The 25,123-nt window shown below is 22.6% G+C and overlaps 6 protein-coding genes across 6 annotated transcripts; 3 read left to right on the top strand and 3 right to left on the bottom strand.

The window, feature by feature from the left end:
- Positions 1-79: 79 nt before the first annotated feature.
- PBANKA_1303900 (conserved Plasmodium protein, unknown function) lies at positions 80-6,658 on the top strand (the record flags this gene model as incomplete). Its single annotated transcript, XM_034566612.1, has 5 exons — positions 80-5,653; positions 5,843-5,983; positions 6,147-6,221; positions 6,359-6,420; positions 6,517-6,658. The coding sequence occupies 5 exons, from the start codon at positions 80-82 to the stop codon at positions 6,656-6,658; spliced, it is 5,994 nt and encodes a 1,997-aa protein (XP_034423192.1).
- Positions 6,659-7,290: 632 nt separating this feature from the next.
- On the bottom strand, positions 7,291-8,435 carry PBANKA_1303800 (triosephosphate isomerase, putative; the record flags this gene model as incomplete). Its single annotated transcript, XM_034566611.1, has 2 exons — positions 7,291-7,925; positions 8,324-8,435. 2 exons carry the CDS (start codon positions 8,433-8,435, stop codon positions 7,291-7,293), a joined length of 747 nt encoding a protein of 248 aa, XP_034423191.1.
- Positions 8,436-10,640: 2,205 nt separating this feature from the next.
- Positions 10,641-11,576, bottom strand: PBANKA_1303700 (vesicle-associated membrane protein, putative; the record flags this gene model as incomplete). Its single annotated transcript, XM_034566610.1, has 2 exons — positions 10,641-10,867; positions 11,099-11,576. 2 exons carry the CDS (start codon positions 11,574-11,576, stop codon positions 10,641-10,643), a joined length of 705 nt encoding a protein of 234 aa, XP_034423190.1.
- Positions 11,577-14,094: 2,518 nt separating this feature from the next.
- On the top strand, positions 14,095-15,703 carry PBANKA_1303600 (leucine carboxyl methyltransferase, putative; the record flags this gene model as incomplete). Its single annotated transcript, XM_034566609.1, has 6 exons — positions 14,095-14,162; positions 14,289-14,377; positions 14,540-14,604; positions 14,687-14,749; positions 14,849-15,205; positions 15,356-15,703. 6 exons carry the CDS (start codon positions 14,095-14,097, stop codon positions 15,701-15,703), a joined length of 990 nt encoding a protein of 329 aa, XP_034423189.1.
- Positions 15,704-16,526: 823 nt separating this feature from the next.
- Positions 16,527-17,069, top strand: PBANKA_1303500 (cytochrome c oxidase subunit ApiCOX26, putative; the record flags this gene model as incomplete). Its single annotated transcript, XM_034566608.1, has 1 exon — positions 16,527-17,069. The coding sequence occupies one exon, from the start codon at positions 16,527-16,529 to the stop codon at positions 17,067-17,069; it is 543 nt and encodes a 180-aa protein (XP_034423188.1).
- Positions 17,070-18,507: 1,438 nt separating this feature from the next.
- On the bottom strand, positions 18,508-21,135 carry PBANKA_1303400 (oocyst rupture protein 2; the record flags this gene model as incomplete). Its single annotated transcript, XM_034566606.1, has 1 exon — positions 18,508-21,135. The coding sequence occupies one exon, from the start codon at positions 21,133-21,135 to the stop codon at positions 18,508-18,510; it is 2,628 nt and encodes an 875-aa protein (XP_034423187.1).
- Between the last annotated feature and the right edge of the window lie 3,988 nt (positions 21,136-25,123).

Raw genomic sequence — 25,123 nt, 5'->3', positions numbered from 1 at the left:
TTTCATCAATTGTTGTGCAAAAAAAATATAAAATCGTTGAAAAACATGAATAGATTTTTTGATATAAATAATAATAACAATGAGTGATGATGAGTTTTTTCAAGATAAATATAGTAATTCATTACAATACATTAAATGTAAAACTAGTACAAAAATAGATGATATATTAAAAAGAAGAAAAGACAAAAAAATAAAAGCAGAGCATGGTGAATTAAAAGGTAGTATAAATGGGGGATCCTTTGTTGGAATTGAAAAAATAAAAAGTGAAGAAAAATATAATGATCAAAATAAAGGTATATATAAATTTAATAGTAATAGCACTAATAAAAAAAGTACCATTGATAGTAGTTACGACAATTATTTAGAAGATGACTATATAAATGAAGATAAAAATTTAAACTCGTTTAATAGTTTATGCATAAATAGCAAACTTGATTATTCGAATATTCTCAATAGGAAGTCACTAGAAAAAAAAAAATTTCGTAATAATAATGATGATGAAGATAGTGATAATAGTGATGAATATGATTTATATGGGTTTAAAAATATTCGAAGATATTCTAAAGAATGTTCTTTTAATGCACATGATAAAATAAAAGATAATACAGAAAAAAAATATTCTTTAGACAAATATAACACCATAGATAATATCGGGCAAATAGCACCAATTAATAGTATATCTGGTGATAATATTTTAAAACGAGGTATAAAAACATGTACTAACATTTCGGAATATAATTCTATGAATAATAAAATTGAAGTAAATGCAACATCGTTAGAAAATGTGAACAAATATGAAAATGATAAATATAATAATATGGAATATAAAAATGATGATTACGTGAAAATAAATACTAACGATTCTGAAATACATCAGAGAAAAGAAAAAAACATTTATAAAAGCCCTAGCACAGATGCTATTTTATCTCGAATTAAAAGTGATGATAATGATAATTTATGTGATAATAAAGATGACATATATGCAAATATGACGGATTTAAATAAAATGTATATGCAAGATGGAGATATGAAAAAATTGTATACACAAGATGGAAATATAAACAAAACCCCTACGAAAACATTTTCAAAAAGCTATTTTGAATATCTAAAATTTGAGACAGCTGGTAAAATGAACATAAGTGAGTTAGAAACTCCATTAAATTTAAAAGATGATAAAGAGGATTATAGTGGAAATACTCCATTTATAGCTTATTATTTAGCAGGACAAACAGAAAATAAAAGTTTAAATGGTGAAGAGGACAATTTGGAAAATAAAATATCGAGTTTTAATAAGGAGATTGATAAGGATTATTCGAAGGAAAAATATTATGAACCTTTCAATTTTGATATTAACTCAAAAGAGAAAAGTGATGAGCCAGAACCTGAAGAAGTAGAACGTATAGAAATCGAAGAAAACACATTTAATATTATAAAGAATAATAGCTTCTCAAAAAAGAGATGCCATTCTTTTAGTAATAATAACATAATAGATATTAATCAAATGAATACAAATGATAATAAAGATGAGTTAGACATTTTTAGAAGAGTTAGTGTTACTTCTAAAAAGTATAATTTTATAAAAACTGAAGAAGAGTATAATGATATGCTCAAAGAGCGTGATTTTAAATTGAGTATCAATAAAATTGGGTCTAGAAAAAGTACGAATAATGCAAATGGTTTGGATATTTTAGAAAAAGTTAATACTGAGAAAAATATAAATAATAATGATGTAAGTTTTACAGATAAAATATTTTCGTGTAACAATTTTAATATAATGAATACGGATACATTTAAAGATAACCTTTTTAAAGAATCGAAATATAGCAAGTTAGATCATAATGAAATAAATTTTGAAAAATATAAAGGTGATATGTTATATTATAGTATAAATGATAAAAATGGTATAAACGAAAATGAGAATAATGGATTAAGTAAAAATATAACCTTTTTTAATACAAATGAGGATAATTATGACCAAATAGATAGAATAGATACAATACCATTAAATAAAAGACTTTCTATGTATGGGAAAAGTTATGATGATATAATCAATGAAAGGGATATAAATAATAATAATAATAATAATGTTTATAATAATCCTAATAATTTGGGTAGTATGAAATATATTCCAAATAGCTCGCTAATGATAAACCAATGGGAATTTAAGGATGGTGATATAAATAACATTCCTATTAATCGAAGTAAAAGTTACGCTAATATAATTGGAAGGAACCCAAGTGCTGATATATATAAAAATACAAATAATATAAATTATAATAATAAATTTATGTCAATTAATGATTTTAAAAGTGGTTATCAAATTGGTGATACAGAAGGAGAGAATATAAATTTTAGAAATTCATCATATGAAAGTAAAATAAGAAATATTGAAAAATACATTAATGATAATAAAAACAATGCAATTAGAAAATCGAATTATACAAATAAGTATATGACAACACATGATAATAATACATTTGGAGGAAATATGATAAATAAAATGAGTACTAACAATTTTCATACAGACAATCCAAATCTTCTAATAAACAATATAAATAATCGCAATATGGGGAGCAGTGTTAAAGGGGACAATACTAACAAAGTAGAAAATTACGAACAAAACGCATCAGAACGATTTTTCAAACAAAATGATATTACGAATTATTCCCCTGGAAATGGTGATGAGAATAATTCAAAAGTGATGAATCTTATGGAAAAGAATAACACATTTAACAAATCTATTATTGTAGATAACGATAGCTTTATCCCTTTAAATAAATATATTGCAAATAGACTAAGTGAAACTGCCGATTTTGGCTATAAGGAAAGCCCTTATATGGAAGAATCAAAAAGCGATGAACATAACAAAAATTTTGGTATTCATACCTTGGGAAATAATGATATTAATAATAATAACGAAAATAATAATGAATATAATCATGATATTACAAAAAAATATTGGGTTGATGTTATGAAAAAAAGCTTTGATAATATCGATGTGAACGAAATAAAAAATAAAATTTTAAACGATTATGCTAAGGTGAATAATAATATTAGTGAAAATAAATCGAACATGGATATTGGAAAAAAAAATTCATTTTGTAAAGACCCAAATGAAGATACATTAGCTAAATATATACATGAACAAATTAAGGGTAGCATAAATGAAGTAATTGAAAAAATATTAAGTCATAAAGAAATAAATTTTGAGATAAGTGGAGAAAAAAATAATATAATAAAAAAAAAAACGGGGCATTTCAATGGTAGCATGTTATCGACTCAGGTTAACAATTATTTGGAAATTGGCGATGTTAAGAAGGAAGAGGGGCATTATCGAAACAATTCTAAGATTAACGATAATGATAATATGAATACTAGTGTATCTATTAATAACAATAATATAGACAATGTGCCATTAAAGTATGATTTTAAAAATGAAGGAAAAAACGAAGAAATTGAGAAAAAAGAAATTCAAACAGCGTCGAATGAAGGGAAAATGGATGATGGAAAACTGGAAACAACAGAAATAAATAATGAAATGATAATTTTAGAAGAAGAAGATATTGAAGAGTTGTATAAACTAAATAAACATTTAAAAATGAGTAATACTCAAAAAATAATTGAGATAAAAAAAGATGATTGTAATAAAAAAAAACAAATAAAATGGAAAGATCTATTATCTAATTTTATAAATGTAATTTATTATTTAATTAATGACAATAATAAAAAAACAAATAAAATGAATAATTTGTTAAGTGATATAAACAATATTAGCGAATTTGAAAAAAAAATTGATAATTTAAATAAAGAAAATAAAAAATTAAAACTTGAAATTGTGCATAAAAATGACGAAATTAAAAAACATAATTATAAGGAACGAATAAATTTGAATAATAAAATAAGCGATTTGTCTAAAAAAAATATAAATTATGAAAAAGAAATTAATATATATAAAAATAAAATCGCTACATTAAACAATAAACTCATAAATAAAGACAACGAAATCGATCAATTAAAAAAACAATATCAAATTATTTTAGATGAAATAGAGAATTGTAAAAAGGATGCTAAAGATATTATCAAACAAGTGCTAAATAAAAAACATACAAATTTTATAGATAAGCAATGTTTAGATATTTCAAAATATTATAATATTCAAATGAATGGATTAAAGAAGGAAATTAAAAATTTAAAAGACCTTATTAAAAATGAAGCAAAAGAAAAAATATTGTTAAATAAAAAATTAAATGAATTGATTCAGTCAAACAAAGATATTGGAAGTAATGCTGACAAAAATGATTTCATTGAAACAGCGATATATGAAGGAGATGATCATGATAATAAATATGATAAGAAAAAAAGTAGTAATGATAATATGGCAAAAGAGCATACTAAATTATCCAAAATTAAGAAAGGAGAAGATAAAAAAAAAAATGAAGATAAGTATAAAATTATGTATTTTAATTTGGTTGAAGAAATGAAGGAGATTAAAAAAAACATTGAGGATCAAAAAATAACAAATATGGAACAAAATCAAGAAATACAAAGCCTTAAAAATCAGGTAAATACGTCTGAAAAAATTTTAGATGTATATCAAAATATTTTTAGGGAAAATCCTAATTTAGATAAAAAAATAAATGGGGAAAAAGTATCTGAAAAAAATCATACTGATATTTGCAATAATAGTTCTATCAATGTAAGCAATTTTGGTAATGGTGATCAATTGAATAATTACGATTATAATAACAGTAACAATAACGATGATATCAATTTTATTGATAATTCAAATATACCCAATGAATATTCTAAGCAAACTATAATTCAAACAAATAAGTACAAACAAGATATAAAATTGATGTCGTCTATTCAAAGATTGGGCCTTTCTAAGGAGAATTTAGAAATATCAAAGAATGGAATTGAAAATACTTGTAATAAGAAAGACATTGGAAAAAAAAATGATAATTCTAGTATAATTGTATCAGCGTATAATGAATACAAAAATAACAAATATCCGATGGAAGGAAATTATTCTTGTCACACTAACATGTATGAGAACCCATACTTAAACAGTTTTGTAAAAATGTTTATAGAAAATACTTCTCATCTTGGTATATCATTGAATAATTTTAAAAGTTTTCTTGATAAGCCCGAAAATGCATACTCAGATAAAAAGTGTAAAAATTCATTTGATGAGAGCAATAAAATATTATATAATAATTTAATGGATTATGAAAAAGATGAACTGATTAATATGTTTGTAAATATTTGTAATGATTTAAAAACTGATAATATATTTATTATAGTACAATTTGTAAAATTTTTATCTTTTATTGTATATGAGCAATTGCCTTTGTTTACATCTTTTTACTGCAATGTTGCATCTGTAACATCTATGGATTCAACAAACCCAGTAATATCTTTAGCCTCTATTATTTCATTAAATTCGCTCAAATTCGAAGAATGTATTAATGTTATAAAGAAATGGAAAGATCATTATATAAATGCAAACAAATATTATCAATTCAGAAAAAACGTTCTATTAATTTTTCAATCCGAATTAAAAGATCTTCGAAAAAATCAAGTCGACTTTCGATGTGTAGACATTATAAAAAATATGTACCAGAGGAATATGGAGATATCTAAGTTTTCAAATGTAATACAATGTGTCTATATATATGCATATGTATACCTTTGAATGTTGTAAATTATAAAATTTAAGGGGAAAATGGGTATCCCTAAACATATGGGCATTTTCTTACATATTGTGGTGTTAGAATTAGTAAAATTGCTGCATAGTATTTTTAATTTTATTCAATTATATATTTGTTATTTATTAATTTAGGACCCTTTTGAAAAAGCAGAATCAATAATAAATAAACAATCGAAGGAAATTATAAGTAAAATTATCAAAGCATATATGAACCTTTATAAAATCGAAAAGATAAATCAAATTATACCGCATATGAATACCATGAATTCAAAGGTACATTTAATTAATATATGGTTATATTAGAATTATTTTTTATCATTTATTTTATTTCCTTATACAAGACAATAAATCGTATAGTTGAATTTATATGATTCTCATTTTTCTGATTTTTTTGTCTATTATTTATCATTATTTCCTTTTTTTTCTTTCTTTTAAGATTAAGACACAATCGTATTTTATAAAATCCATATCCTCATGTTTAAATTTAAATAAATCGGATAGTTTTCAAGAGGTAATGCATTGGAAGCGAAAAAAATTGAAAAATACTCTATCATATATCCAATTACCCAAAACATATTTAGCTATTTTTTTGTTCTTACTATCCATGGTTCTAAATATCGCATTTATTGACAATAATTTTTTCAACAGATTGGAAATCAGATAAAGGAATTAACAACCATTCGCGTGATCAACGAAAAAATAAAAAACAGGTAGTTATCCCCCCCTAAATATGAAAACATGTATATACGCGTGCACAATAGCAATTTCCTAAAATTGTTTATTATTTTTTTATTTATGTAAATCAGAATCAACATGGATCAAATTGATGAATATATTGCTGCCTATACAATTATGGGGACCCTAAAAAAGTACCTAAACATTACACATACAAAGGACCTATTACCATCTATATCTAAAATTATCCAAAAAAATAAATCAACCTTATAAGAAAATCAAAAAAGCGTTTGTTTATTATTAGTTATTTTTTTTTATTTTTTGTAACATAAAATTTGGCATTTTTTTTTAAATGAATTATTTTTTGAACTTATTTTTTGTCACAGTTATATGTGTTAGTTTACTTGTTTATTAATTATCTTATTAGTATCTTTATTTTATTATTATTTTTTTTGTTCATATTTATGTTAAAAAATTAAGTGGAAAAAAACTTCTAGCCATGTATTATTAATATTATTATACGTGTCTAATTTTGTTGATTATTTTGTTTTTCTAAAATATAGAAAAAATATCATTACATGAATAAAAATAATTTTAAATGTAAATACATAATAACTTTTAAGATGAGTCTCCCAAAAAAATGCATATATGCCAAATACCTTTAGTAAATCATATCTAATATCATGCTTATGAATGTAAATTTCAAAAGGGCAAATTGCTTATGCAAATTTATAAAGAACGAATATATACATACATAAATATAATTATAGTATTGACATAATGATGAAAAAATAACGCCATAGTTGATGCTTATTAGTAGCATCTTTTTTATTTATATTTTTTTGTTTTTTCTTGTTTCTTTTTTATTGCATTTCCTTTATATATTTTTTGTTTTATTTGATTTTTCACATAGCAGATTTAATAATTTCAGTGAACGAGGTCTTTAATGAGCTTGTTCCAACTAAGAAACCATCGATGTCTTCTTGCTTAATTAATGAAGTACAATTTTCAACGCTAACACTACCCCCGTATAAAATTCTGATTTTATTTGCTTGAGCTTCTCCGCATATTTCCTTTACAATTTTTCTAATTTCTTTATGAACTTCTTGTGCTTGCTCTGGTGTGGCTGTTTTTCCGGTGCCAATAGCCCAAATAGGTTCATAAGCTAATATGACATTATCAAAATTTTCAATTAAATCAACAAAAGCTTTTACTTGTTTTGTGATTACATCGATAGTTTTGTTGGATTCTCTTTGTTCTAGTGATTCACCAAAACACACAACAGCTTTTAAATTATTTTTGATAGCTTGTTGTAGCTTTTGTCTTACATCTTCATCAGTTTCATGAAAATATTTTCTTCTTTCAAAATGACCAATTAGAACATATTCGATATTTAAGTTTTTTGCAATTTCTGCACTAACTTCACCAGTATATGAACCATTGCCAAATTTCGAAACATTTTGTATACCAGTTCCTATTTTTTTATTTAATAATTTTCTAGTAAGATCATAGTGTACACTTACAGGGAATACAACGACATCTGAAATTGTTTAGGAAATAATTTGTAAAAAATGTATAAAGATAACATGAATAATTGGAGAAAATATATACGTATGTACATATCTGAAAATATGGAAAGCACACTGCTCAGTTAATAATATTAATGTGACTTCATAAATAGATGTGAATACATAAAATAATTTGAACGTGAAAAAAAGAAGCGATGAAACCCCTTAAATTGTTATATTTTGAATATATAATATAGGGTCATAATGGTGACTAATATTATGCAGCATTATCATTAAATATATATGTATAAACATATGGGTATATGTGTGCAGATAAACTTAATGGTAAAATAAAATGCATATGCTGTTATTTAAATTTTCCACATTATATAAATTATGTGTTAACATATAATATACTTCTTTTATATACCTAGTTTGCTTGGATCAAAGTCCACGGTATTAAAGCTGTCTGCCAAGCTTTTTATACTATATTCGGTACCATTACATTTCCAGTTAGCAGATACAAAATATTTTCTTGCCATTTTTAAAATCAAAATTAAAAGTATGTTTGAATAATTTTATATTATAAAAAATATGTGCTTTTGATTTAAAAGTATTAATTATGTTTCTTATATATTAAAAGAAGAATAACGATAATTTATTTTCTATTAAAAAATATATTTTTAAATAATGATCAGGATAATTATATTTTAAATAAAATATTTTAATATAGAAAGCCCAAATGACTGTGTTTTAAAGGTCATAAAATTGAGTAAAAAAATGCATGAAAGAAATTTATCAAAATTAAAGAAAAAATAATTAAATAAGTATAATAATTATAAAATATAAATTAATATAAATAGCACTGGAACAAACTGTATACTAAAAAAACAAGAATATGCAATAACCATGTGCAAATGTCGGAATTTTATGGAGCGGTACAATATCAAAGAAATTATTATATGGAAATAGTAAATATAGTGCTGTACTTTTTTTTCTCGATTTTTTATTATGTTAAAAAAGTATATCCGTTTAATGCTATAATTTATAGGAAATATAAATTTCCATATTTTTAATTAAATATATGTGCATTCTTACTTTATACTATCTCTATACATATTATCGTGTGATATATTTAGTATGAATTTGTTCATAATTTTATATCTATTTATTTATAAGTCCATTCTCGCAATTAATTTTTTTATGTTATTATAATACCCTTAAAGTAATTATAAAGTGGCACCCGAAAAAAACTATGAGCCTAAAGGTTTTCATATATTATTAATTTTAACTTGATGCATGCTATTATTTTAAAAATAAAAAAAAATAAAATTTTGTATATTTACATATGTACTGATAAAATAATATATATACTTTGGCAAATTGTATAAGAAAAAGCTACAGTACCAAAAAAATGCTTGAAATTATTTCTTTTATTTATTTCATTTATATATATAGAAGAAATTTTATTAAGATACACAAACTGGTGTAGTAAAATGTGCTTAACATTTTTAAAAACATTAATTAGTTCACTATATAGTACTGTGATTAATTTTTTTTATAATATCTTAATAAAAGCAACATTTTATAGAATATAGGGTTCGTGTGTAATATACTAAATAACGTGGATATATTTTTATGTGAACAAAATTTCGATGTATATAGACGTGTAATGGTGAATGGCATCTTAAAGAAGATGTAATTTTATTAAATATAATATGGATATAGCTAAAAAGGGATGTGTGTGTGTTTTTTTATATACACTCAGAGTTGTATCACTCTGCATATTATTATTACCACTTTATTAGTAGTATTTTATTATTATTATTGATACTTTATTATTTTTTTCGTTTTTTTTTAATTATTTGAAGGTTGGAAATTGTAAAATAGTTGGTGATTATTTCAAAAAACAAAAAAACTTATGCGTAACCTTGTTATCAAATATATGTGCAAAGGTGTTCATTAGAAATGTAGAGCCAACTACATTATAAAAAAAATGTGCAATAATATATTATATACATATATATGTACATGCCGTTTTTTAAGAAAAAAAAATATATCATTTTATTTATATTACTTATACATTTTTTAATAAATAACATAATATATTAATATATAATAATAACAATAAAATAATAATATAAAAAAAATTAATACAATAAAAGAATTTAAATTATAAAAAAATAAGCATGCGCATATATATATAAATATATAAAACTATCATGTTATTAAAAATAGGAAACATATGGTGAATGAGAAGGATAAATATGAGTAGTTTTATATATGTATAATACAAATATTATATGCAATTATAAAATAAAAATAAATAAGTGTACTCAATATATAATATATTTTTTCCCTTTTAAATGTTAATAAAATATATATACTTATTGTCTCATATTCATATAATGTGTGAATTATTATTTAAGTGGTTTTCAAAAAAATTATGATATATATATATATATATATATATATATATATATATATATGTATTTAAAATAAAACAAAGTTATTTAATTTGTATATATATTATTTTTGGTGTATCGTGGGGATAAAATAGTATATCCACAATCGAATGTATTTAAATTATGATCATACTTAATAATATTATATGCTTTGGTATTTTTGAAGTAATACATTTTTATATCTATTTTTTTTTCCGATACTTTTCCATGGTTCTTATATTATTAAAATTATGTGACTATAATACATGATTGTGTTTATATTCCTCCATCAAAAAAAAATATCTACCAATAACCCATACTCTTTGTCACAATAGCTATTATAACAATAATTACAGGTATTAGTTTACTGTCAATAAAAAATTTATTACAATTGTTATTATATGCTTTCAATTGGTTTTTTAAACTTTCGTTTTCTTTTTCTAATGCCACTTTTTGTTTATCCACAAAAACACAATAATTTAAAAGCTCGTGGTATTTTCTCTGCATGCTCGGCAAACTTCCTTTTAATCCTAAAAAAATGAAGAAATAATAAAATATAAGAATTTAACGTGCGTAATAAATGAAAACAGTAATAACGATGATGAAAAGCTTGTAGTACATACATATAAACATGTGAATATCATTATGGATATTCCACATGTTGGAGCATAACAAAAAAGTACGAACGTGAATTTCAATTTGTCATATATTTAATTATTTGTGTGCATATCATTGCAAGTGATTTTGCTTTGATATATTACCATCGTCTGGATTTATGCTAGTATCTGTATAATTTAAATTGTGATTTTTATGATTCATTTCTGAAATAGGATTATTATTAGATGGTAAATATGAATGGGGCAATTTACTTGAGCTTTCATCGTTTAATACAACTACAAGTTTGTGATCTTGTATTTCACTTTTATTAACTGTGACCCAAAATTGTTTATCAACAGTTGTATCATTATCGACATTTAAGCATTGAACTTGAAATTTATCATTTGATATATTATCTTTATCTGATAAGGGCTGTAAAATTATTTGAATGTCTATTGTCTCTCTTACATTAATTAGCCCAAAAGATGGCCTAACTAAATAGTTATTTGGAGCAGTTGTTTTTATTTTAAATGCAACTTTTCTATCACTTATATTTTCTAACTTAACTACTTGTGTAACTGCTTGAAAATGCACAAGAGGGAATTCAATATTTTTTTCGGGGGTAACTCTTAGTAGTTTCATTTTTTATACTATAATTTGAAAATTTTTATTTATTTTGTTTTATTATTAGCTTTTTCTTCCTTTTCTTATTTCACTCTTATTTAACATTTAATTTTGTATTTTAAAATCAAGACTATTTTTTCTGTTCTCCCTTTCGAGGTCAATTCGATATTCTTTTTGGAAGAAAAATCCTAATTTATGAATCTATATTTTGCAACTTTATTATTATCCTCCGTTATTAAAATCCCCAATAATAAAATACACAAATATATGCATGAATGAATGTATAAACACCTTAATTAGGAAGATTATTCCATATATAAAAAAATAAATGGTTAATACCTTTTATATTAATGAACGTACATAAATAATTTACGGCATGTGATGAATAAATAGTTATATATGTATATATTATTATACGTATAAATGAATGAGTATATAATATACATATACTTGTATGACTTATATATACATTTTGATGTTTTGGGTTCTTTTATCAATCAATTTTTAAGCAAAGAATTTGTTTTATGATAAAAAAAATATATTAAAATAAATATAATAAAATTATCACCTTAATATATAAGTAAAAAAAATAATATAAAAATAAATGTATATTAGATAAAAGCCATACAAAGTTTTACACAAATAATCGTAAAAATTAATGATTTCAATAACTTTTCCTTGCATTAAAAAAAATTAAAAAAGGCTTTATAATAAAAAAAATATAATAAAAATTAAATGGGATATATATTCCTTATATAGATAAAATACCAATTATGCATATATAAATTATTATTATATACAAGGCAATAATATAGTCATAATATGTATGTATATATATATATAATATAATTTAATATATAAATATATGATTTATATTAACGTAAATATATACGTAAAAAACAATATAATATGCAAACATAAAAAATCGTTATGAGCATGAAAATTGGAAAATTTTATGAAAATAAGGAAAAACTTAATATTAAAAACATGAGCAATAACATAATATTTTTCTGAACATGCGAATTTAATATGTATCTATGCACATATTTTGTGATAATAAAAAATTTATATTGTTAAGAGTTTTCCACTTTATATAATATATTTTAAATATATGTTAAAAAAATATAACAAAAGATAAAGGAAATGTATTATTTATTATTATATTATTTTTTTGCGTAATGAGAGACATGCTTTCAAAAATGCTTGTGCTTAAATATACGCATATAAAATAAAAAACGATATGTATTTTAGTTGGATAAAATGAAAAATGACGAAAATATGTACACAATCATTATATATATATGTATACACCATTTAAAAAATTAAGGTTGTAAAGCAAAAATAAATGATATGATAAACTTAATAGCAAAATCAGGCAAAATTATTTGTGTACATATCTGGTAAGAGATAATAATGGGTGGTGAAAAAATGACATGATTATACTATAATATAAATTTCGATATTTAACCATTTATTAAAATAATACTCTTTTTTAATTTGAAAATACTAAATTTAAATGAATAAAAATCGGAACAATAATAATGTAGTGAGATATTGAAATGCTGCATTTAAATGGGCATAGTGATGTATTTTATGCATTTCATTATTTTTAATATATGTTTTTTCTCATATTTTTATTTTTAAGTTGTTGGTTTTTGAAGGAGACCTATACGTAAAACTAAGCATTTAATTTTATTTCCCCATATTAAAATTGTCCAATGCCGTTATATTTTTGTAATACTATTATTGTATGTGTATGCATTTATTTTTACGAATATGCACAGACAGAAAAGTGATGTTTTTATAAACGTATAAATCAAATGTTGAAAAAAAAGTTAAAATAATAATATTCATCAGTTTAAAATGCTTGAACACGACTATTGATTTCTTTAGAACACTTGATCTTTTGTATTTATCTTTGGAATATATTTTTATATTATTTCAAATAGTCTGTTTCTATTACTATATATTCAAGGGGAAATAAATGTAGATATTTTATTATATGTGGCAAGTGTACCCATTACCAATTCTCATATTATTATGGTGTAACTCGGAATATAAATATACGAATTATTCGAATTTATCCTAAAACAGATAAAGAAAAATTACAATAAAACAGTTAAAAGCGTGAAAGTTGAAATAATATGTTAATATAAAAGTGGATTATTAATTTTGGAAATAAAATAAAAAATTATCATAATACTTAATTATTATATTTTCTTTAAAAAGGGATGAAAAAAAATCTATAAACCAAATATTGTTTATATCGTTGAAAACCATAATTAAAAAAATATATGTATTGATATATTAAATTTTTGTAAAAATACTTATATTTTTACACTAAAATAAAAGAGAAAATTAAAAATATAACAATGCTTTTTATATTTAAAAACAAATAAAATGTGTTAGTAATTGTGGTATGGTAAAAAAATAAAATAATTATGGGAAAATAAATATTAATTTAAAAAGATATATTATTCTTCATTAAAACCCAATATTATAACACATAAAAAAGAATAAAACTATTTTACTAAAAATGGATTATGCAGAATCATCCAATAGAAATGTTCAAGGAACAACATACGAAGCAGCTAGTAGTAAACTGTATACTTAAAAAAATATATAACATAGAGAACCCCCAATTATTTTAAAAAATAGACACGTATAATCAAAGTATTATTCATTGATTTAGCGATACTGATATATAATTTCTGTTTTATTTTCGTTCAGATCTGCTATTCAATTGGGATATTACCATGACCCATACATGCAATATTTTGTTAAAAGGAGAGAGAGGAGAAGCCCTCTAATAAATAGAGGTACATAGGAATACATAGGGTTATATTACTATAATTTTTGAGTTCTTAACTTTTGCCTATTTTCAAATCATGTATTTTTTTCTGAAGTAGCATTATATCCACATAAATAGTTTTTATATATTTCTATATTTTATTCTCCTCTTTTTACTTATATTTTGTAAGGTTATTATTCACGAGTTGCTGCGATAAGGCAATATATCGAGATGTTTGTTAAATCATTAGGGAATGTAATCGAAAAAACTAAGTATACAAATTATATTAATGTGCGCGTATTTATATACACGGGCATATGCATTGTTCTTTTTTCAGGATGAATTAGTTCAGGTAGTAAATATAGGGGCTGGATTGGATACAATGTTTTTTTGGATATATGTAAGCGAACAAATATAAGGTGCATACGTTATATTGCAGGCATATTATATATGATAGCATAGAGACATATATGCATGATTATATTTTTTTTGCTAATAGGAACAATATAAAAATATTAAATACTACGAAATGGACTTTTATGAATTGCTAAATAAAAAAAAAAATATAATAAATAATGTTGAATTATTAAACAAATTTTTAATAAGTAATGACAAATGCGTACAAAATGAAAAAGATCTTATAAATTGTGAAAATTATAAAATGGTTTCTTTTGATTTAAATGATGCTAGTTCGGTGGGAAAAAAATTAGCAAATAGTGGTTTTGATTTTTCATTACCGACTATATTTTTATGTGAATGTGTTTTGATTTATTTAGAAGTTGAAAGTAGCGATAATTTAATTAAAGCCTTAAGTGAACTTATGAAAAACACTGCATGTATAGTTGTATACGAACAAGTAATGCTATGCATATTCAATAATATTTAAAATTTTTTTTGATACCTACATTTATTCATTGTATATTCATATATTTATATTAATTATCTTTGCCTATACTTATACCCCATGATTTGCTCATAATTTCACTTTCATTTCCCTTTTTTTAAGGTTAACCCCAATACCGCATTTGGGGCAATAATGATAGACAACTTTAATCAGAGAGGAATAAGTTTAAAAAGTATTTACAAATACAACAGTTTAGAATTACAAATGGAAAGATATAAAAGATTAGGATGGTACAACGTGTATATAAATGATATGAACGAAATATATGATTATCATATAAGTTCAGAAGAAAAACAAAAAATTGAAAAAATTGAAATGTTTGATGAATTTGAGGAATGGAGATTATTGCAAAATCATTATTTCATACTGGTTGCATTTAATTGCCATAAAAATATACATTCTAATAAATTAAAACAGTTTTTGGAAAATAAAAAAACAAAAGGAGGATAAAGGAATGACTCTATATATTGCGGAATGCAAATGTTTAGATTCGAAGATACCTTTTTATCGTATTTTATATGCATTGTTAATTTTTTTGTTGGTATGACCATGTATTATATATATATACGCGTATTGCTCATTTATGACATTAATTTTGTTCACATATTAAAACAATTTTTGATAAACTTAATTTAAAAATTACCATTTTGAATTTATTTCGAAAAAAAAGATAAAAAATAAAGGATGTGTATATACTAATATATTTGCAAATTCATAAATTAAACAAAAACAAAAAAAAATAAGAATTTTTACAAATCAGGAATTATTTGGTATATATTTTTCTGTTCATTTTCCAGCGGTTTATTGAATTATTTGGCAATAGTTATACTATATAATAATGCATATGCAAAAAATTGTTATACTTTATAGTAAAAAAAATATATAGTATAACGCATTAAAAATATAAAATTAAAATGTACAAAATCACACGAAAATTAAATAATAAAATCGAAAAATTTAGAAATAAAATATAACACGTAAAACATGAAAAAGTAAGTGGAAAAAACATTTTTGTATAATTATCTTTAAGCATTCAACAAAGAAAATGTGTAAAAATTAAAGATAAAGGAAAAAACGAAAAAGTAATTACAATTGTGCTAGGATAGTAGTAATATATTATATATTCGTGAGAGGGATATTATATAAATAAAATACGGAGAAATTATAATAAATAAATATATATAACATATTTTTTTAAATATTATAAATTATGTTGTAGCAGTTTTATATTATATTTATCCTTACTATTTAGTATTTGCCATTTTCAATAAGAATGTTTATATTTCATAACGCGCAGCATTATTTCAATGCCTTTCGGAACTTCAATGGCTGCTATACAGATAATAAGTTATTGAAGTATTTTTTTAAAAAAAGTTACAACACTTGGTTTAATGACCCAAGTCAATATAACTATTATTTTATATCCTATTATGCTGTAGCAATATCTTTTGGTGTTGTTTTACGCCACATATTATTTAATCCTGATGTGCATTTTAGAAGGCAAGATAAACGACGAAACATAATTGATAGATATCAACATCATGCATATTCGCTTCCGTATTATAACCATTGGTTAAGAAATTTCAGTCAATCATTTAAAAGTAGTATAATAGACAATGAACCAGATTATCAGGAGGTTGATCCTTTATCCTTTAGGCCCAAAAGAACCTCGTTTTATGCACGATTCCCATTTTTTTTTGAAATTCCAAAATATAATGTAGATAATCCACATTACGAAAAAAATTCACACACATATATGCAGGAATATTACGAAAGTATTGGTTATATTCCCACACCCGAAAACACTGAGGAATAAATGGAAGGTGATTTCTCTCATTATTTATAACCCTCTATATGTACCCATAATTAGGATTATATATATGCATAATATTTATAATTGTATTATTACTAATTGAATTTTCCCATCACCTATTAAAATTATAAGTTATACAAATATCCTTTACACTATTCCCCCTCAAATTTATGCATACCGCATGTGTATGTTTGTAAAATATTCATTCATTTCATTATGCCTGTATATTCTGTATATTTTTTTATTACGCGTGTAATGTTACTATGCGCATATTATAGCTATTTCAACTTATTGTGTTTTTTTTTATTGTGTTAATAATTTGAATTTATATTTTTGAAGCAAATTTATGTTCATTTGTGGCATTACATTTTAAAACAATAATAAACCTTAAGGTGCTTCAAAAAATATAAAAATAAACATGTTATATAAGCATATAATTAGACAATTAAGTTAAGAAAAACTGTTATATGTTTTATTGATCATAAATATTAAAAAAATATATTCGTTTTATTAAAAAAGACAGTCTTTTGCATTTGTTTTTTTAAGGGGTAATATGTAAATTTCCATAATTCCAGACCGAAAAATATTTCGTTCATTTTATTGAAGAATCTCAATTCGCTGTTTCACTATTGCACCATTTTTAATTATAACAGATTAAAAGGGTATATAAAATTATTTAGGATTGAAGTTTAAATATAAAGTTAAATATATATGCAAAAAACAAAAAAAGGAAAAAAAATTATATCGCTCTATGTATATAAAATAGAAAAGATACTAATATAAATATGATATATTCATATGTAACAAAAATGTTTATCTTAGATAGGAATAAGCATCCCATTGTTTATATAGCACAAATTTTAAATAAAAAATTACAAGGAGAAAAAAGTAAATAATAAAATAATAATAAATACATGATAAAGAGGAATAGGATTCAACTCATTTAAATACTATTTATTAGTGCTAATTCATTGTTTGTTGTTTCGCTAATTGCCGCTTTATCATTTATTGTTTGCATATTTTATTACAATTTCTATATTATTATTTATTTTTTCTCTCGTGTTTGTACAAACAAATTCAAAAAATGCACAAAATATGCATATATATATGTTAGTATATATGTATGCGCCAATATAAACAAAGTGTAGATATATTAAAAATACCTGTTTATATGAATAATAGTGCATATGCAAATTTTAATAATTGTATATTAATTTATCAATAATAGTAAAAATATTGTGAAAGCAAAAAAAATAGTACCAACATTATAATTTATGCTGTGAATATGAAGAATAATTATCTATACGGGTATCAATGCTTATAGCTGCATCTTTATAAATAGATAACACATATAAACGTGTGTGCGCTTTCTTTTTGCTCTTTTTATATATTTCCCCTTGTATTGAGTTTGTTTTTGCAAATTTACCACCTGTTTGGCGACCTACTTTTGATTAAAATTGCATATATATGCATTGTCATTAATTGAATATTGTGGAGCTTGTTGATAAGATAAGAGCTGAAAATTAGGATTGATGTGAACATTCGGATCGATGTTAAGTTTAATATTAGATTGAATTAATGGTTGAATATTTGACATATTAATATTATTCAAATGAGTATGCATAACATCATTATTATTATTATTATTATTATCATTATTATTGTTATTATTATCATCTATATTTTTATTAATTAGATTGATGGATGTATTTTTTTGTATACTTGTTTCTGGATTATTTATAATGTCGTTTAAAATGTTTTCATCGACATTATTTAATCCAGAATCCCCAATCACTGAATTAAATTTGGTGTTTATTGAATTGCTCATGTGTTTTGTGTGTGTTAAATTTAACTGGCTGTTATTATTATGATTATTGTTATTATTATTATTATTATTCGAATCAGTTATTTGATTTCTATGGGAGTAATAATGGGTGTTATGATTATTATGAGAAATTGCATTTCGGTTATTACCAGAAATATGAACATTGTTAGCGTTTCGATTTCCAATATTATTTGTATTGTCTATATTAGAATTTTTAGTTACAGATGCAGAATTATTTTGTGTATTTGTATTGTTATTATTTAATTTAAAATAATTATTTAGAATATTTTTGTTCAGCTCAGGGTTTGTTTGATTTTGGATTGCATTTAAGTTTATCATTTCGCTATTATAATTATCAGAAATTGTATTATTAATAGCATTATTAAAATCATTCAAAATAATACTATTATGTTTGACAATATGGTTTTGATTAATTATATTATTTTGATGAATTGGATTATTGTACTTAGCGATATTATTGTTCTTGTTATTATTATTTTTTTTAGTTATTCTATTTATCGATATGTTATTTTTTAGATTTTTTTGTGGTATATTTTTAGCTAAAATGTTAGGAAAATCAGCACTATTAACATTGTTGTTCATACCATAGAAAGAATGATATATAGTATTATCGTGTATATTAATATTTTTTGTGTTCATAGTATTTTTGTTGTTTAGCATATTTCCAATTTGATTTCCATTAGAAATATTAATTAAATTATTATTTGATTTATTTGAAGAATTATTATTATGATAATTATTATATACATTATAACCCTGTTGTGATTTTATATGATGATCAATATTTTCTTCGTCGTTTTTATTATTTTGATAATTTTGCAAATTCGGAAGCATTTCATTTATATGTATATCTTGCACGTGTTTATAATTTGAAAGAAAACTTGAACTGTTTTTCTTTAACATATTATTATTTATCCCATTGCATGATGCTTGGGCTGTATGCAAATTTAAATTTAGATTCGAATTATGATTTTCATTTTCTAGAGAATTATTACAAGCCATATTAATGGGATATATACTATTGGTTGTGTTAGTATTATACCTATTTGGTGTAAACTCGTTGGTTGCTGATAAGTTGGTGATGCTCATGGGCCTTCCAGATAGACCATTTTCAAAAATGTCGCTTTGAGCATTGTTTGTATTATTAACAACACCGTCATTAGAATCTTTTAATACATTTTTCCTGTATTCTTCATTATAATAATTTTCTTTATTATTAGCTTCGTAGATATTAAAACGCGAATAATCACCCATATCGTTATTATTGGCATTGTCTTCATTCATCGAAAGGTTGTTATTATTAATTTGGTCGTTATTAATATAATATTTTGAGATATTGTCAAGATTATGGATATTTATGTTATTGCTACTATAATTTGAGATATTTTTTGCATTTCGATTTTTAACTCGGGAATTTGTTCGAACTCCAGGGATCATATTTTCTTCATACAAGCTTGAGCTTCTAGTAGTATTTTTTTTATTAGCGATTAGAATATTTGGTGTTCCAATTTGATTAGTATTCCTTTTAATGATTCTATTTGAAATATTTTCATTATTATGGATACATGGATTGATATTAACGCCAAAATTATTAGTATCACCCAATAATGAATTATTAATTATATTATCTTGATCATTGATATTATAGATCGAGCTCAAATTAGTAGTTGATTTACTAAAAAGACTAGTATTATTTGAATAATCAATCATATATGAATTATTAGAATTCGCTATATTAGATGTATTTAATGAATTAATATTTTGATTATCTTCATCGAGGTGTGAAGAAGAATTGATATTATAATATTGTTTCATCAGATCAAAATTAATTTTATTTGAGTTTTTTTTTGAATTTTCTTTACAATTTAAATTTGTATATTTAATTCTATCTTCTATAGATATTAAATCTATTAAAAAATCAAAAATATCTTTTCGACAAGCAGCTGCTATAACGTCCTGTCTTTGCAATGTCCTCCTTTTATTTTCTTCTGTATATTTCCACGCATATCTAGTAAACTCCATAATAAACAATTCACATGCTTTTGCTAACAACACAGGGGTATCAGCAGAAATCATTTGACTATTTTTTATTTTGTCATCTTCTTTCATAATTTTTTTTATTCGAGATATAGGTAATTGGTGTGTTTTTAATTCTTCTGGGCTAATATTTGTTATATCATCCAGCTGATTTTTCCAGAATGCATTCATATCATTCGATTTCATATTATTATTATTCGTAACAGCATATATATATATACATATATATGTTGATTGGTGTGTATGTGTGGGGTGTGGAAATAAAAAATTGTCTCATTAGAAATAAAGATAATAAATCGAAAGTGACAAAAAATGAAAGCAAAGTGAAAGAAATGAAAGTAAAATATAATAAACGAATAAGAAATATGATATAATAAAATTCCTCCTGGGAAATAATTCAAAAAATTACAATATAATCAATAATATAATAATATTAATACAAATATGTATAATAATAGAAATGTTTATTATGTCTATATATAAAACATCACAAAAAATGTTTTCTCTTAATTTTATAGCATAATATTATCAAAATCAAAAAAGAAATAAAAAGTTGCACCCAATACATCAGGGAAAATATGTAATAGTATTAATAAAATGAAATAAACAAATTAATGCGAATAAGCAAGATGATTTATTTTCCCATTAAACAAAAATATAATAATAGCACGTATACATGCAAAGTGTGTATATATGTGCATATGCAAAATATGAATATTTGTTACATTTAAAACTGCTAATTAGAAACATAAATAATTTTATGCGTTTAATATTTTTGCAGTATATAACATAAAAATCATCATCACACAAATTAATAAATTATCATTTACATATCAAAAAAAGTATAATTTTTTGAATTTATACAAATGTATTACTTTGGTTACACATATATTGTGTTTCTGTAGTTTTGTAAAAAACATATACATATAAGAGTTTTAAAAAAGGAAATGCATTAACTAGGTTATGTAAATGCATTGCGTAAATATTTTTTATCGTATTTATTCTCGATTATTCCTTTTTCATGTTTTATTCTAGAAATGTAGAGAATCTAATAGAATCATATGAAATAATTTTTTTATTAATACATAAATATATATATCATGCAAATATTCTTGCAAATTGTGATACTTCTATTTAAGCGATTTAATAAGTATTTATTCAAACATTATAAATTATTAAAGTGCTGATTATGTATTTTTTTAAATAATTTTTTTTTTTTTCATACATGTTTAAAATACAGAATTACCATTAAAAAAAATGTAATCATCCAAAAATCAATCTTTGTAAGCATATGATATATGCCGAAATTAGTTCATAAACTATTTTTCTAATATGCTTTTTTTCAAAAAATATATTAAGGTACACACATGTAATTTATAGTCAGTGTGCAACCAAGGAAAAAATATATTTATATATTTTTTATGCATACATAATGCATATTAAGTGGATAATTAGATGGTTTTTTGGCTGTCATTTTTAAAAAAAAATATTGGGATATTGAAAAAAATAAATAATAAAAAGTGCATCTATAAAATATGCATATAAGGCGATAAAGTTATGCAACGATTATAAATTTAGGGGGAAAAGGAAATATTACACAATAATTAAAATAAAATAAAAGATAAATTTGTATTCATAATGTTTTGTTTTCTCATATGTATGCTGTTGATTTCTTTTTAAATTTAATATATAAATTATATATATGCATATAAAAAATAAAAAGTTAAAGCGCACTGGTGATTCACCAGCTCGTTAAAGGCTAATATTCATAATAATCTATATTAATAAAATAGAAGAATAATAGGATAATCATCTGAAAGTGATATCTTGAAAAAAAAATGTATTGTATATTTTGAAAAATAATACGTTTTTAAGAAAAAAAATATTTCAAATAAAAGAAAAGATGTATTATAAGAAGGGAAAATAAAGATAAGGCGATATACTCGTGCACATATGCATTACACATGTTATGTAATTGTCACAATTTATAACAAAACAGAATACTTAATGTAATATATCGTTGTTTTATAAAACAATAAATCGAATCCAATAAGCATACTATATATGTACAATGTGTGTATGAGCCTATACATTATGCATGCTTAAATTCATACTAATGTGCTTGTAGTATATGTATAATGCCCGTAAGATAATACAACAATATACAAAAAATAAAAAAGGTATAATCTACACTTGATAATTCACAACAATTATTTTATAAAAAAAAGTGTATATAATTTCCCATGCGTGAATAAATAATAATATATACGTTTTTTTACATGTTTTAAGGTAATTTTTTATAATATAAAGCTAAATTAGCACTTGATACGCTTCATTTATTTTGGATTTGTAATGAGTAAAATATTCACTAATTCACACAAAGTGGAAAACAGCAAAAATAGAAATATGCATAGATATTCTTCTATATGTTATAAAAATCAAACAAGTTCATGGTTGATTAATAATGTGTTTATGTATATATTTAAATATAAAAATAAGGAATGCATGAAATTACGAATGGGAATCAAATTGCTGCATTTTCGTTTTTTATTTTAATTTTTGGCTATTTTCACTTTAAATATATTTCAAAAAAAATAATTTAAATATATCACAAATTTACTATAATTACCAAAATAAATAAATTATTATATCCAACATAAATGGAATAATAAAACAAAATATTGTTAAAAATAAAATAAAAATAATATTATATATTTAACATACGTTTTTATTAATTTTTAGTTGTTACATGTGTTTATCTTTTATGTATATTTATAAGACAAATATATTTTCTACATAATTTATATCCGTATATATAATATTTATACCTATTATATGTCTACATAATTTATATTTATACTGTATGCAGATATAAGAAAAGGGAAAAATACACAATCTTATTAATTATTCATAAATAAGTAAAAAGGAACACATACATAAAGATAAATATTTTTATATTGAAAATTTCAGAATTATTTTCTGTTTTTGATGCAAGCTGTTTTTAAATTATAACATTTTCAAGTAATTTTATAAAATAATATAGAAAATACTTATGTGTAATTAAAAAGAGATGCACGAATTTTTTCTTTATATATGTTTACGATATTGCATAGTTGTCAATTTATTCTTTGGGGTTAATATAATTAATAAGTTATTTTTCTGATTGGTGTTTACTTACAAATCACCACTTTTATGCTTATATTATTACTTATATTTTTTAATGCTTTCTATATGCAATGGGGAAAATAAAAAAAATAATTGAATCTCAAATTAGTATAGGTATATCATATCCCCTTACTTATGTAATGAAAATTCAAAATGATATATAATTTACTTCAATTTATTTTTTTCACGTTTAACATTTTGAGTTCAACGTTATGCTAAAAGCATGTTTGCGTATAGAATAATAAGGATACAAGTATTACGCACAATAGTAAATAGGTGCATATGTGTGTAGAAAAACGATTTTTTTATTTTTATGCATAAGATTTAATTAGCAACATATTTATTGAATTCTATATTTCTCCGTGCTATGTTTCTGACATCTATTATTGTTACTATTCAGTAATGAGATGTGTATGTACTTTGAATAACCTCTTATTTCATTTTTTATCATATAAAATGAATATATAAGTTTCATGTGCAGTACTATTTTGTCTATATCGATTGGGTATTGGCACCTTTTAAGTATTTATATAATTAACATATTATATTTTTGTGGTGAAAAACGGATATTTTTTTTTCACAGGTCTTTATAAACGTACAATTGCACGATCTTGTATTTTATATATTAATATGCAGAATATGTTAAATAACGTACTTTTTAACATATTAAATATTCCATTTTTTAAACGAATTTATAAAAATTTTATGATATTATATTTTCGGAGTATTTCAGTTAATATTTCTATTTATGAAACATGCTTAAAAAGCACAGAACTATATATATTATGTGTATTTGAGTTACTTGAGAAAATAATAAAATAAATAAAACATTAAATAACATAACATTCAAATAGATTAATAAAAATATAGTATATGTGTAGCAATACAATAATTATATATATAACACTGATAATAATACTTAATGTTAAATATTTATGTGCAAAATATTCTTTTATACACAATTTTATTCCTTAGTATTTTATATATGTATTAAAAGAACAATTACCAA

Source organism: Plasmodium berghei (assembly GCF_900002375.2).
Source record: "Plasmodium berghei ANKA genome assembly, chromosome: 13".
NCBI classification, from domain to species: Eukaryota; Apicomplexa; class Aconoidasida; order Haemosporida; family Plasmodiidae; genus Plasmodium; species Plasmodium berghei.
This window is presented reverse-complemented; position numbering and strand designations above follow the sequence as displayed.